Source organism: Aplidium turbinatum, chromosome 4 (genome assembly GCF_918807975.1).
Source record: "Aplidium turbinatum chromosome 4, kaAplTurb1.1, whole genome shotgun sequence".
NCBI lineage: Eukaryota > Metazoa > Chordata > Ascidiacea > Aplousobranchia > Polyclinidae > Aplidium > Aplidium turbinatum.
Genome location: NC_137475.1, coordinates 25,406,608 through 25,419,449, shown reverse-complemented (window position 1 = coordinate 25,419,449; position 12,842 = coordinate 25,406,608). Strand labels below are relative to the sequence as shown.

At 37.7% G+C, this 12,842-nt stretch overlaps 1 protein-coding gene across 1 annotated transcript in view; it reads left to right on the top strand.

The window, feature by feature from the left end:
- The window catches only part of LOC145769380 (uncharacterized), a 40,840-nt gene extending 32,063 nt beyond the window's left edge, over positions 1-8,777 (top strand). The window contains exons 3-7 of the mRNA XM_082580998.1: positions 689-862; positions 4,839-4,979; positions 5,579-5,784; positions 6,312-6,578; positions 6,712-8,777. Coding sequence (XP_082437124.1) covers positions 689-862; positions 4,839-4,979; positions 5,579-5,784; positions 6,312-6,578; positions 6,712-6,972 — 1,049 coding nt within the window. The 3' untranslated portion in view covers positions 6,973-8,777. The remainder of the gene's footprint in view (positions 1-688; positions 863-4,838; positions 4,980-5,578; positions 5,785-6,311; positions 6,579-6,711) is intronic.
- The last annotated feature ends 4,065 nt before the right edge of the window (positions 8,778-12,842 follow it).

Here is a 12,842-nt window from a genome sequence, read left to right as displayed (position 1 = left end):
AGTTCAAATTGGTTGAAAGCTGTCTGTTCAGCAGTGGCATGACCCATGTAAAAGATGATTTAGAAACGCAAAATTCAGCAGCAAAGTTAATATCTTTTTAACTTCATTGTAATTTTTTTTTACACAGCTGAAAAAAAATTGAAGTAGGATGTTAAAAACTGTTTAGTATTAAATCGTAGACAATGCAAAAGTGTCATTTTACCACCAAAATAAGCATGAAATATTACTTTTTAAAAAAGTCCAATAACTTCAAATAATTCATGCCACTAGTTTTTGTAAGTTTTAGGTGTGGATGGGCCCTCACACTCTTTAGTCTGAATATTGTTTTGGTGTAGTGTTTTATAATAGAATAGTGTTTTAGAATAGTTATTGGGTGTCAAAAACTGTTTAGTACTAAAAAGTAGACAACGCAAAAATGTCATTTCATCACTAAAATAGGCATGAAATATTACTTTCAGAAAAAGTCAAATAACTTCAATTAATTCATGCCACTAGTTTTTGTAAGTTTTTAGCTGTGGAAGGGTGCTGCACAGCACACTTTTTAGTCCGAATAGGGTTAACATAACGTTATGTAATTTAAGAGTTTATCAGATGTTTCTATTTTTGTGTAAGATTGCTCGCTTACTGTCGGCTGTTCTCATTGTATCCTCTAGTTGTGTACTGAACATTCTTGTCATACAATTACCAGCAAAAAGTCAACCTCAGGAGATCGCCAGCGCTAAGATCACAAGTGATATTCGAACGGAATTGATTGAAATTCGTAACAGTATCAACAGAATATTGGATAATGATGTGGTCAGTGCAGATCAAGAGTCCCAGAAAGCAAACTTAATGGAGAAAGATGATGATGCAACAACATCAAGTGAGTTAAACTTAATTTTGGCACTGATGGCATGTAGCATAACCACTTCAATTCTGTTGCAAATTGCTTATACCGTTGGTTACATTTATTTTTTGAAATGCTGCATATGATTCATTTAGTCCTTGTTAATGACATAAAGCGGCAAGCAAAAGATTCTTGTGTGTGAATTCTAAAGTTTTGGGAAATGTTATGTAACCCTTTGACTTTCCATTATTTCTAGTTTTATTCCTGGCCCCTGTTGCCATACCGCTTGTTAGTGCCACTACCGCTATTAGGTTTGTGACCTTAGCACAAATCTGAGTGTTTGGTAGACTGTGAAGAAGAAAGTCATTAATGGACAAGAAGGCAATGCCCAATGTCCATAAAGTGTGTCACACTTTTTAATTGGCTGTAAAATCACGTTTCGCTGAAGTCCGAAATTAAAAATTAAATCAATTCTCATTGTTTTAATTAGAATCACTTTTAGAAACCATCATCTCAAAACTTCAAGACAATTTTACTACGCTGAAGAGATCCGAAAATCGAAACACTGGCCACTGTCTGTAGTTACTTTTAATAATGCCTTCTTAGACATTGTTTTTTAAAGAAATAAAAAAGATTCAAAGAGCTACATGTACTTGAAAGGTTACTGTTATTTTTTTATTCACTTGTTACTTTGGTAGGTTGTAATTCAATGTACAACCAAAGTGAAATCCAAATATATGTAAAAATGATCAGTTTACTTACGTTATCTTCTGAATTGTTAGATGCAGAGACATTTTTAAGATGAAAATTTGTTAGAAGTAAATGTTTTGCAAACAAGCTGAAATTTAAACTGCGGTGTTCATAAAACCACTGCAAGAAAAAAGTCGGGAATGATTGGACCAAATTTAAATTTTGGGAGAAACGGCGCCTGTAACAACTAATAGACATGACACTAAACACTTCTATACCAAGATGTACTTTCCATCAAACATTTTCTATGGCGAATTGCTTTGCAGTGTCAAATAGGTCGTGTGGAAGAGTTTTATATGGATTGGTGTTGAAATCTTTTTAGCATTTACGTATAAGCAATGGTGACCTTATTGAACTATGTCCTATATTATACACATTACACAGGCCTTGCCAAAGTTCAAAATGAAAATCACATAGAATATATTTTGTGACATTACTTACCTACTACTACTACTATTACTCAGAGTATCAATTTATACCAGCACTTTTAACACTATCATATTAAGCGTATCAAATTGACATGGCCTGTGTAGTATGTACCGTAAAACGCCCTAACTTTAGACGGGACCCTAACTTTAGCCGAAACCGGATTTGTGATGTCAAAGGGTACTGGAGCAGAACTGCTTTGCTTGTCACATTCATATTGCATATACACTTCAGTAGGGACTATGTGGATTGTTTAAAGGTGTTTGGTGAAATCTCCAGCTATATGGGGGACTACTAATCAACAATTTTTAAAACTTGCTAAAACCGGGAAAAATGCACCCTTGAAAACTGACTCTGGTTCATGTACTTTCTAAGTATCCAGAAAAAAATCAGTGAGTTAGAAAGATGTGTAATATGGCAGAGAGTAGCATGTTAAAATTTGATGAGCTTACTCCAACTTCAACTAAAAATATTATGGGTGGCCAAAGTAAGGACCTCAACTTCAGACGAAATACCCTAACTTTAGCCGCCACTTAATCCATATTCGTATGGTTCAGTGATGGTATACCAAGTTTTTATTTATACTTTCTTGACATTTCAGATGCCTATATTACCTGTAAGTACCATAACTAAAATGTCTATAAAAAGAAAATATGCAGCATTTGATGATGGGGAAGGTCTCAAGCGAATGTGCCATACCATACAATGATAGGGGAGTGTTTGAAATTAAATCTGAAATGCTGTCAATGTGGTGATTAGGTCTTCCCATTGATTGATTTTAAGTACATACACGAACTGTTGACTGATTTTCTGTCTGTTGTTCATTGGTTTTCAGTACATTTACAAACTGTGATTCATTTTCTGTGTTGCTGCTGTAAACTTTGAGTAAAAAAATTTTTTTTACCCCTCCCCTCACGCCCCCCCTTAATTATATGCAAAACACAGCTAAAGTGTCAGTAGAAATCATGTTCCATGTTTTTTAAAACTTTCCTGATGGCTAAAGTTAAAGATAGCAGCCATAAATGGCTAATGAAAGCAGTTTAATTTATGCGGCTAAAGTTAGGATTTCATTCCTAACTTTAGCCACCCAAGGCTTTTTTAAAAAAAAGGGACCTGGAAAACTGTGATCAGTCTTAAAATACCATGATTGTGAAGAATAAACCAGTCTCATGTTTTTAGCATAGAATTTTTGTTTATTCAAGGACTATTGTTGAAATAATTGATAAAGCAGTTAAAAAAACGGCTAAAGTTAGGGCGTTTTACGGTATACATTGTATTTGTATATGTTGTCATGGTATAAGCATATACAATTATAGAGGGTGGCCCAGCGAAGTGTGGATAAATAACAGTTTTTTTTAGTTATATAAAGGCCAATAAAAACAACTCATATATATATCAAATAAAAGAGAAATGCCTTGTTTTTGATAACATCCAAGAATTATTCAACATATCCAACTTTCTCCTTGATAACCTGGTGGAGAGGAGGGATCAACTGATCACACGTGACACGCACAGTTTCAGGGTTAATTTCTGCCCAGGCTTTGGTCAGTTGAGTGGGATACAGCGCAGTACTTCTGCTCTAAGATAGACCATATCCCAAAGTTCATTGGATTTCAATCAGGAGAAGATGGAGGCCATTGTTCATTGGTCAAAACGACTTGAAATTGTCTTTGCACCAGTCCTGCTGAAGTGTAATTTCTTAATTTGCAGTGACTTTCCTGATCCAAAGAACAACTTCATCCTTTAACATCCTCAGATAAGCATGTTGGCTGATTTTGACACCAGCCTTGATAGAAATCAAATGGGTTTTAAGACCTGTGAACGTAATTCCTGCCCACACCACTATCGAAACTGGTTTTTGCCTCCTCAATGAAGTTCGACGTTCAACAGGCACTGAATCTTTAGATTTAATCCAAATCCGATCACTTTTGGCTGTTGTGTATTGCTTGAACGGTGAATAATTTCTCATCAGCCCAGAGAACTTGTGGCTACTTGCCATCAAGGAGCTTTTTCAGAAGAATCTTTGATCTTTTGAACCTCTTCTTCTTTGTGGCATCAGAAAGAAGTTGTCGTTTGGTAATTTTGTAGGGTTAACCTTAAGATCCCTTATCAACACCCTTTGGACGGTTGAACGGCCAACATGTGCCTCTTTAGCAAGTTTTCTAGTGCTCCATTCAGGATTCCATTGCTACTTTTTTTTAATGTTCTTAATAAGTTTTTTTGGTTCTTACGTACCTGTTTGGGTTGCTCCTGATGTTTGGAAAGCATCTACCAGTTTCTCTGAACCTTTTTACTCCCTTGTATACACCAGAACGACTCACAATCCCTTTCAAAACCTTGAAAACCTTAACAGATGATAGGTGATAGCCCCTTAAGACAGTGTGTTTCAATGATCTCATTTAAAGTGTTCCTCATGGTGTGGCTTTAATTTTCCAAAAAAGTTGTAGAATATTAGTAATGTAGGATGATTATACTATAAATCTGTAATGAATACAAATAATTTAGTAGTCTGGAAATGTGAAACTTAGTCTACACTTCACTGGGCCACCCAGTATATTTAAATTTGCACTGTTTTGTGACTGACAAGCACTGAGCATTGCAAAAGTGATGATGCTTTTTTTCAATAAGCAATCGTTGAAGTAACAGTTCAGCCCCAAAGGAAACGGATATACTTAAAGTCAATGCAGCATATTAGGCTTCTCCATAACGTTCTACTGCATATTCACAAGTCTTGCCGATGTACGAAACTATAATAATGACCGCAGGCTGATGCAATTTTGATTTTAAACTTTATGCTAAATGGGCTGTAATGCTGTATACCATCATATATCTGAAGTTCCACCAAAAAGCAAAACTGATCAGCCAGCATTGGCCTTTTCTGCTGTGACTTCGGGAAGCTACGACACATCGTTCGATCCCCTTACTGGAGAGAAGCAAGCAAACACTTTACCAGTACTAGATGGTGCTACTGGTGGAGGTATGTTGTGCAGATTTGTACTTGGTCTTTGGAGGTCATCTGATGCTTGAGCCATATTTGATAAACTCATTTAGTGCAACCATTTTAAAATATACACAAAACGGCACAAACTTGTTAGTTAGATCAACAGGCCACATTTAGGTAAAATAAATGGGAAAAGAGGAAGTCAAGGCGGTTCAAATGTGATCATAGAGAGATTGAATTTTAGCTACTGTGTTATTGTTTGCAGGAATGAAAATAAAAATAGAATAAAATTGGGAAAGAATGCTTATAGCAGAATGCTTATTTTGAAATTGATTTTAATCCTTGAGATCATTTTAGTCAGCTGAAACCAAATAACACAAATACTAATACAATGAACGCACGCAGCAGTTCAAATGATAAAAACGGAGTTTGTTTAACGAATTAAAACAGTGAAAGTTGTTTAGCGAAACTAAGAAAGTAGAGAAAATGTGTGGTATTAGTATTATAATTTTCCACAGTATTAAGGCTAACTTGATGTAGTAATTGTAAACAGACTCTATTGCTGTTTCATTATATATTACGGCTCAATATTGTTCGCAAAACGCTAAGAAACTTTATCGATGTAATCAACTCAGGTGATCGCCCCCCAAGTGCGTCTGAAAGCTTTTCCAGTTTGGGATCAGCTGCCCGACCTTCCTCACAACATCCGCAGCAGACAAATCTACCAAATGACGTGCGATCAGAGGTTGTCACTCCTCAGCAGCAGCCCGATGCATCCTTCCAGCGAGCGGACACTGTCCCTCCATCTCAGCAGCCATCAGTTCCAGGTCAAACTCAGCAGGTACTGACTGTGTTTTTGTCATATGCTAATGTCATAATTATGCTGGTTGGTGAGAATTTAGAATTAGCGAGCAGTAAGGCAAGGAAGCCGTTTTTCATCCCCACCTTCCAGACACTTAACTTTGTGTTTTAACCAATTGCCCTCTTACCAGTCAACGGATTAGTGATGCCTTAAAGCTCTGCACTGGCAGTGCAATGTTGTTAAGCTTCGTTGGATGAATAAGTCGCAAATGGCGAAACATTGGAGAAAAAATTTTCTAAAAATTAAACTAAATTATTGCAAATTTTCGACGCATCATAACCAACATTGGTGGTAATGGTAACTATCCTTGTATCACCCGACCCTGTGTCATTTCGTTGAAATGTTGTTTTGCGTTTGCATTTTTTTTTTTTATTTCGGTCGCACGTTTGGCTTCTATTCATATGATGCTGATTTGCTGGAGTTTTAGCGTTCAATAAAGTGCAACAGTTGTAATTTTAATGAATGATCACTGGACTGTTACCTACATGTCTCCATCTTTGTTTCAGCTTGAGCGAGCACAGAACACAGCCAATAACTTCCAATCGCAAGTGAATGATTTACCGCAACAAGGATCTGCTTATCCAGGGTATCCACAAAGTGTTTCTCAAAGTATGCCGCAATCAGGTGCTGGTCAATACGCTAACCTCACCAACCAAATGCCAATGCAAAGCACCCAACAAGGAATGCCTCAGCAAACGAATTCCCAATCGATGCCCCAACAAGCGACATCTGGTCAAGGGCCTCCAAGACAACAAATGCTTTTATCACAGCAGGTATGTTCAATATTGAGGTGATACACTCTATTTGTTGCAAATTCAAATATGTCGTTGGATGTGGTTTGTGGTGCAATACTTGACCAAAACGTTTCATCTCCAGCTCTTCCGCTAATAATATCAATCGTTTCAGCCATATCCTCCACCAGGTGGCGCTTACAACGTCACGCCGGTCTCCCGTCCACAGAATGCTTACAACCAGCCCGGGTATCAACATGGAGCCCCTCAACAAGGTTTCCCATCTGCAATGAGCACCCCACCGGGCAACCAACCGGGTTTCATGCCTCCAATGACTTCGCAGCAGCAGCAGCAACAGCAAGCAGTACAGAACCCCCATCGGATGTTTGGAAAGGGAAACTATCGCCCGCGACAGGCTGGACCCGGTTATCAATAATGAGAGTTAAGGAGCGATCACGTGCAATTTAAACTTGTTTATGAAATCATACATTGCACTGTTTTATTCAACTTCCGTTCGGGCGTGTGCTTGGTTGCTAATATAACAATAACACATTCAATACGTTCACAAATTGGGAATATATTCACGTGCGTGCCCTTTTGATCAACCTGTTGGAAATATAATAATTAGCACAGTCGCACAGAATTGTTATTAATTTGTTTCACTGCTAGTCGCCTGAGACATGACGTGGAATCACTAGCCAGTGGCGTAGCCAGAAAAATTTTTTGGGGGGGGCCAAATATTTGATGAATTGAAGAGAACGACAAAATGTTTGATTTAAGACATCGCCACCTGATGTGCAGTGGCGCATCCTGGTGGGTTAAGCAAGGGAAGCAATAAAGCTGGTGGGGGTTAGAGCGTGCCGAAGGCACGCGTATTCTAGGGGGGTCCGGGGGCATGCTCCCCCGGAAAATGTTTGCAAAATTACACTTAAATAATGGATTATAACGCTTTCTGGAAACAATTTCAGGGTAATATTTGTATGAAACTTATTAGCAGATAAACAGCTATTAACTTATTAAAGGTAGCTCTTATCTACACACAAACGGGCAAAAACTGCGGCTAAAATTAGAGAACACAAAAAACTCAGCTACACAAAAACCCTACAGAGTAAGCGATTCTGAAATTGCTTCCACAGATTAGTTAAAAGAAGCGTAAATCGCGTAAACTTTACACGATTTACGATTTGCAAAATTTACTGGTGTCTTTTTGTGTGTCTAAAACAAGTCCTGGGGGGTGTTAATAGCCAGATGTCTTGGAAAACAATATAAATTTATACAAATTATATTATATTTTCAACAAAGGGTTCAACTTCGGAATCCAAACTTTGAAAATTTGGGGGGGGCCATGGCCCCGTTCCCCCCCCCCCCCTGGCTACGCCTATGTCACTAGCTTTCTCTTTTTGGCGCTGTTACGTTTAATGATAATGGCGGAGGAGTTGCGTTTGGTTTGGTTATGTACCTATCCTCGGACTTACAAATCCTTGTAGTTTCGCATTATTGTAGACTTGTAGAGGCTTTTGCACAGGCCCGGTTACTGATAATCACGGAGTGAAGTTTCCGATTGTTGCGTGGGAATTATTTCACCCATTAGGTGCCGAACAGTTACTACTTCCAACAAAATAAAGTTTTCTCAAAGCAAAGAACGCCACCTATCACAGAAAATAGTGATCAATATCACGTGGTCAGAATTGAGAAGGGACTAATGAGGCTCGCCACCCCACATCTTATGTTTATAGGTATTTATTCCGCAGACGACTGCCGATGTAAATGTACATTTAATTAATGATATTTTGTTGATTCGAAACCATTCAATTTCAGTAGAAGTATCCTCATAATCTTATTTTTTCCTTCGCGCATCTCTTGCGCTCTATTCAGAATGCTAAAAGTTATTGCGTCTTTGTATACTGTTTTAAAAGAAATTTGTGGCCAGATGAATATTTATATTGTGTAGCTAGGACTAGCAATTGCTTGGTTAACTTGATTGTTGATTTCCCCGTGGGGAAAAAGTTTTAGATTTATTCATTATTGCGAACAGCTCACATGCTCTTTGTCATCGCAGAAAACTTACTTGGTGAAATGTACTTATGCAGCTGACCTTTCTCTTTCAGCAAAGTTAGTCGAAAAAAAAAAGCTTGATCTAATATCACATTACTGCTTCACGATAATTTGAATGGTTTGTGTACATTTTTGAGATGTTGCAAACAGTGTATTTTCATGACCAATTTACAACGAATATTGCAATGGCGTCAGTAATAAGAGTAGCAGTCTTGCAGTTCATTAACGCTGCACCAGCAGCTATGTTATTTGAAATCGAGGGTTCACGTGGCATTTAATTTACAAAAATTAGTGATGCAGCTGAGACAAAATCTTTGATGTTCCGGCTAGAGAATTACAACTCTGGTCGGAGCTTTTGGTCCTTGTAATATCTACTTCATGTGATCAATGCTCCAACCGAGCGATTGTTGGTGGCCTGCATCACTCACCAATCAGTGAAGGGGTGACCAATTAGGAGTAGCCTAAATTTTTAGGTGGTACTCAAATTTGGCAATATTGTCTACTTGTATTGTTTGTAAGAAATTGTAGATTTTTGATTGACTTCCTTGATCCCATTTTCAATCTAATGTATATATTTAAGACAACATGTGTATGTATTTGCCACACTGCGATACCGCAATGATTACAAAAGATTAGATTTACACAAGCTTTACCACTGCAACGGGGTCACCAAGAGGCAAATTGCTGTGATTGATCAAAATCACATGATTATGAAGTGATTCCTGATTACCTAGGCTTAATCTTCAGTTATAAGCTGTTTATAGTTAGCAGAAACGAGGTGGTGAACTTACAGACACTTTCGGAGATGGAAAAAAATGGCTGGAATTTGTTTCAGTACTATAATCCAGTCGCTGAACTTAAAAATATGGTCAAACCCGGAAAAAATAATATTAAGCTGAAACTTTGCCAGATGGTTCTATTGATGATACTGTATTAGTTTAATATTATTTTTTTCCGGGTCAAATCATTCGGCGACTGGACTATAACTAAGGAGTACGGTACCATACATTACAACTTATATAGCCTAATTTGCAATATGCTTGCTGTCAAAAAACGAAGCTCGTTTATTGGCAAATGAAACAAGCGCCTATTTGAGTAAAACAACTAGTTAAAACATTTAAAAAAGAATAGTTGAGGCAGGGAAAGGGATGGAAGACTAATTCCATCAGTAACTTTCTAACACATAAGAAAATTGTAAATAACTTTGGTAAAAGTTTCCGTTGGATGACGTTTCTTAAACTGAAATACCACGATTTTGGCAGAAAGTTTAAAAATCAATTGAAAAGAAAAAAATATATAAAACAGATACAGTAGAATTCGCCTATAACGGCACCTCTAGGGGATTGCAAAAACTGACGTTATAGACGAACTACCGCAAACTATTCCAAAACTGTCTTTTGATTAAAGAAAGAGGTGTATAATCCAGTCAGGTTTACTGTGTACCACCAAACTGACAAAAGTCACGCAGAAAATACAGTAAACAAAGAAATTGTTTAAAAAAAATAACCTACAGCGAAAGGTACAGGAAATTTGCGCAATACAGCTCGTTACATAGTTTATACAGTTACTGAACGTACAACTGTTGCTTTGAGTTTAAAGGTCAGCTGTAGAGCTGCTTTTTACACGTGATAGTTTTCACGCGGGAAAAAGATAATTCAGTTAATTAAAGTCCTTGCTCCGAACGACGTAGCAAAATCAGGGATATCTAGAGAAGGGGATATGAAGGCTCGCAGCGATTGCCTTATTCTCATGACACTACCAGGGCGGTAGTTTGTAGTGCTTTAAACCAGGGCCGGATTAAGGCGGGGGCTGATGGGGCTGCAGCCCCAGGCCCACCAAGAAAATAGGCCCACCGATAACAACTTACTAAGAGTAACTGACATGCTTATTGTCAGGATCTAAAGAATAAAGGACGAGAATCATAGAACGAACGCTAACTGTGTAAACCAGTGGTTCTTAGATGCACGCCTCCCCAGGGGGCGTCAATTTCCAAGAGGGGTGCGAGACCTAACGTGCTCTACAATTTGAAACCGTTAATTTAGGCTACTTGAGTTATGGTCGTGCATAATGGAACGGTTTCATGAAACTAGTCCGGCGCTGCAGGATAGCTAAACTACTTTGAATAAGGTAACAAATTTTCTTCATGGTCTACATGACTTTGTTAAAACATTAAGATCCCAATTTCAAGAATTCGAAGAAAAAGGTAGAGTATTAAGTGTCTGTCATCATTATATTGAAGAAATTTCAAGAAAAAGAGAAGAAAAGTATGCTTGGATAGCGGAGGTGGATCTGTAGACACAACACTTGATCCATCGAGCAGATTCATTGCCCCGATAGCTCAATTGGTTAGCGCGTCACTTCTGGAACGAAGAAGCTTCAAGATCAAGCGCCGCTGGTTCGACTCTCGGGGTGTGCGCTTGAGCAACGCACGTTAAGGACTGCTCTCCATCCAGCGGCATCTAATGGATGGAATAATTCCCTGGCAACAAGACTTCAACAATCGGAAACTTCACTCTGTCAATCTCGGTGACCGGGCCTGCGTCAATGATTCAAAGCCTCTACAAGTAGGCTATGCGAAACTGCCAGGATTATGCTCTGCAAGAAGCTTTCTCAGTCCGAGGATAAAGATTCAATCAATTAATCAATCAAAGTAGACTCATCATTGCCCAAATTATTTTGTGTATGAAATCCCGAATTGCAGCATATGATCGTCTTCAAATAAGATTTTCGTTTCTGGCAGAATTAAACACCATGTCTAAGTTGTCTAACTGAAGCGTTGAAGAGAGTGCAAAAACATTGCTTCACAATATTATCCAGATGATCTAGAAGAATTACTGTCTAAAGAGATGATTTATTTTTCTGCACTGTTAAAACAACACCATTTTAACAGTGAATGCAGGAAAGAAACTCAAATGTTTAGATTTATCAGTGCATTTCCTAACGTAGGCCACCTATCTGTTGTAGCCTACTAAGAATGTATCTTTGTCTGATGATTTCTAATTGCTCAGATGCTGAGCGCTCATTTTCAGTGCTTAAAAGAGTAAAGAATCAACTGCGTTCATCCATGGGCCAGAAAAGGTTGCATTCCAGAGCTGGTAATAACATCATCGGTGTCTATTTTTTTTCAAAACTTTGTTTTCAATGCAGAGTAGAGCTAAGAAATGTAAAGCTCTTTGCTTTGTCTAAATCCAGAAAACATGTCGTTTGAATGTGTTTAATAAGTAAATACGGTAGTTTGGGTATAATTTTTGTTATTTCATTTTAATTGTGATAGGTGCAATGAGGGGAATGAAATATAGGCCTCAGATTACCAATTTACCATATAGCCCCAGGTCCATCAAAACCTTAATCCGTCCTTGCAGTTTAAACATGTGGTTCTTCTTAAAATTGCAGAAAGTTTTGTAGTGCAGCTGGTACAATAAGCTACAAAAGACAGTTAGCAAATGTTACGTAGAGCATATTTAAAGAATACTTGTTTACAAAGACAGTTGAAAAGTTACCAGTAAGCTGTTTTTTTTAACAAAGCCTTTGCAGTAGGCTAGATGTAAAGCAAGTATATGGGTAGTTGAATTAACAAGTAACCATGAGCATGCTGTGAATATCCAGGCCTGATTCTAATAGCGCAATGCAAGCTATCATAACAAGATTTATTAAACTACTATCGGTGCCAATTGTCATTTTACGATAAACACAGATTATTTACGATAAACAAAAGCCCTTCTATTGTCAGACGTAATAAAAGCCTTCGTATCCCCTACTTTAGATATCCCTGAGCAAAATAAAGGGAAGACATTTTGCAAGCAGCAGCGCTAACTGGATTAAATAGGCCTACCATATTTTCACCGCCTAAAAAGAGGACACATTTCGCCAGCGGGTAAAATAGCCTACAAGTAACGTATGAAGAATTTTTTACATCCATTAATTTTTTTTAACATCCATTATAGGCGTATGCAGGAAAAGTTACAGCAAAAAAACAGACACAAAAATCCCAGACAAATTTGTTTTTCGAAAGCCGATTTGTTGCGACAAAATAAAAATGTGATGTGATAATGTTATGAAAATGTGACAAATCAGGCAGTATCTGCACGTAGCCATGCCTTAACCTTTTTCAGAAAAAAGTATCAGCTTTAACAAAATCATAAACTTAATTGCTTGAAATATACTTGAAGTTGTATAGGCCGGTTGTTGAGATGCTGTTGTATAACAGCTTGTTGTTGTATAGCAGCTGTTGTATAACAAAGTTGTATAACA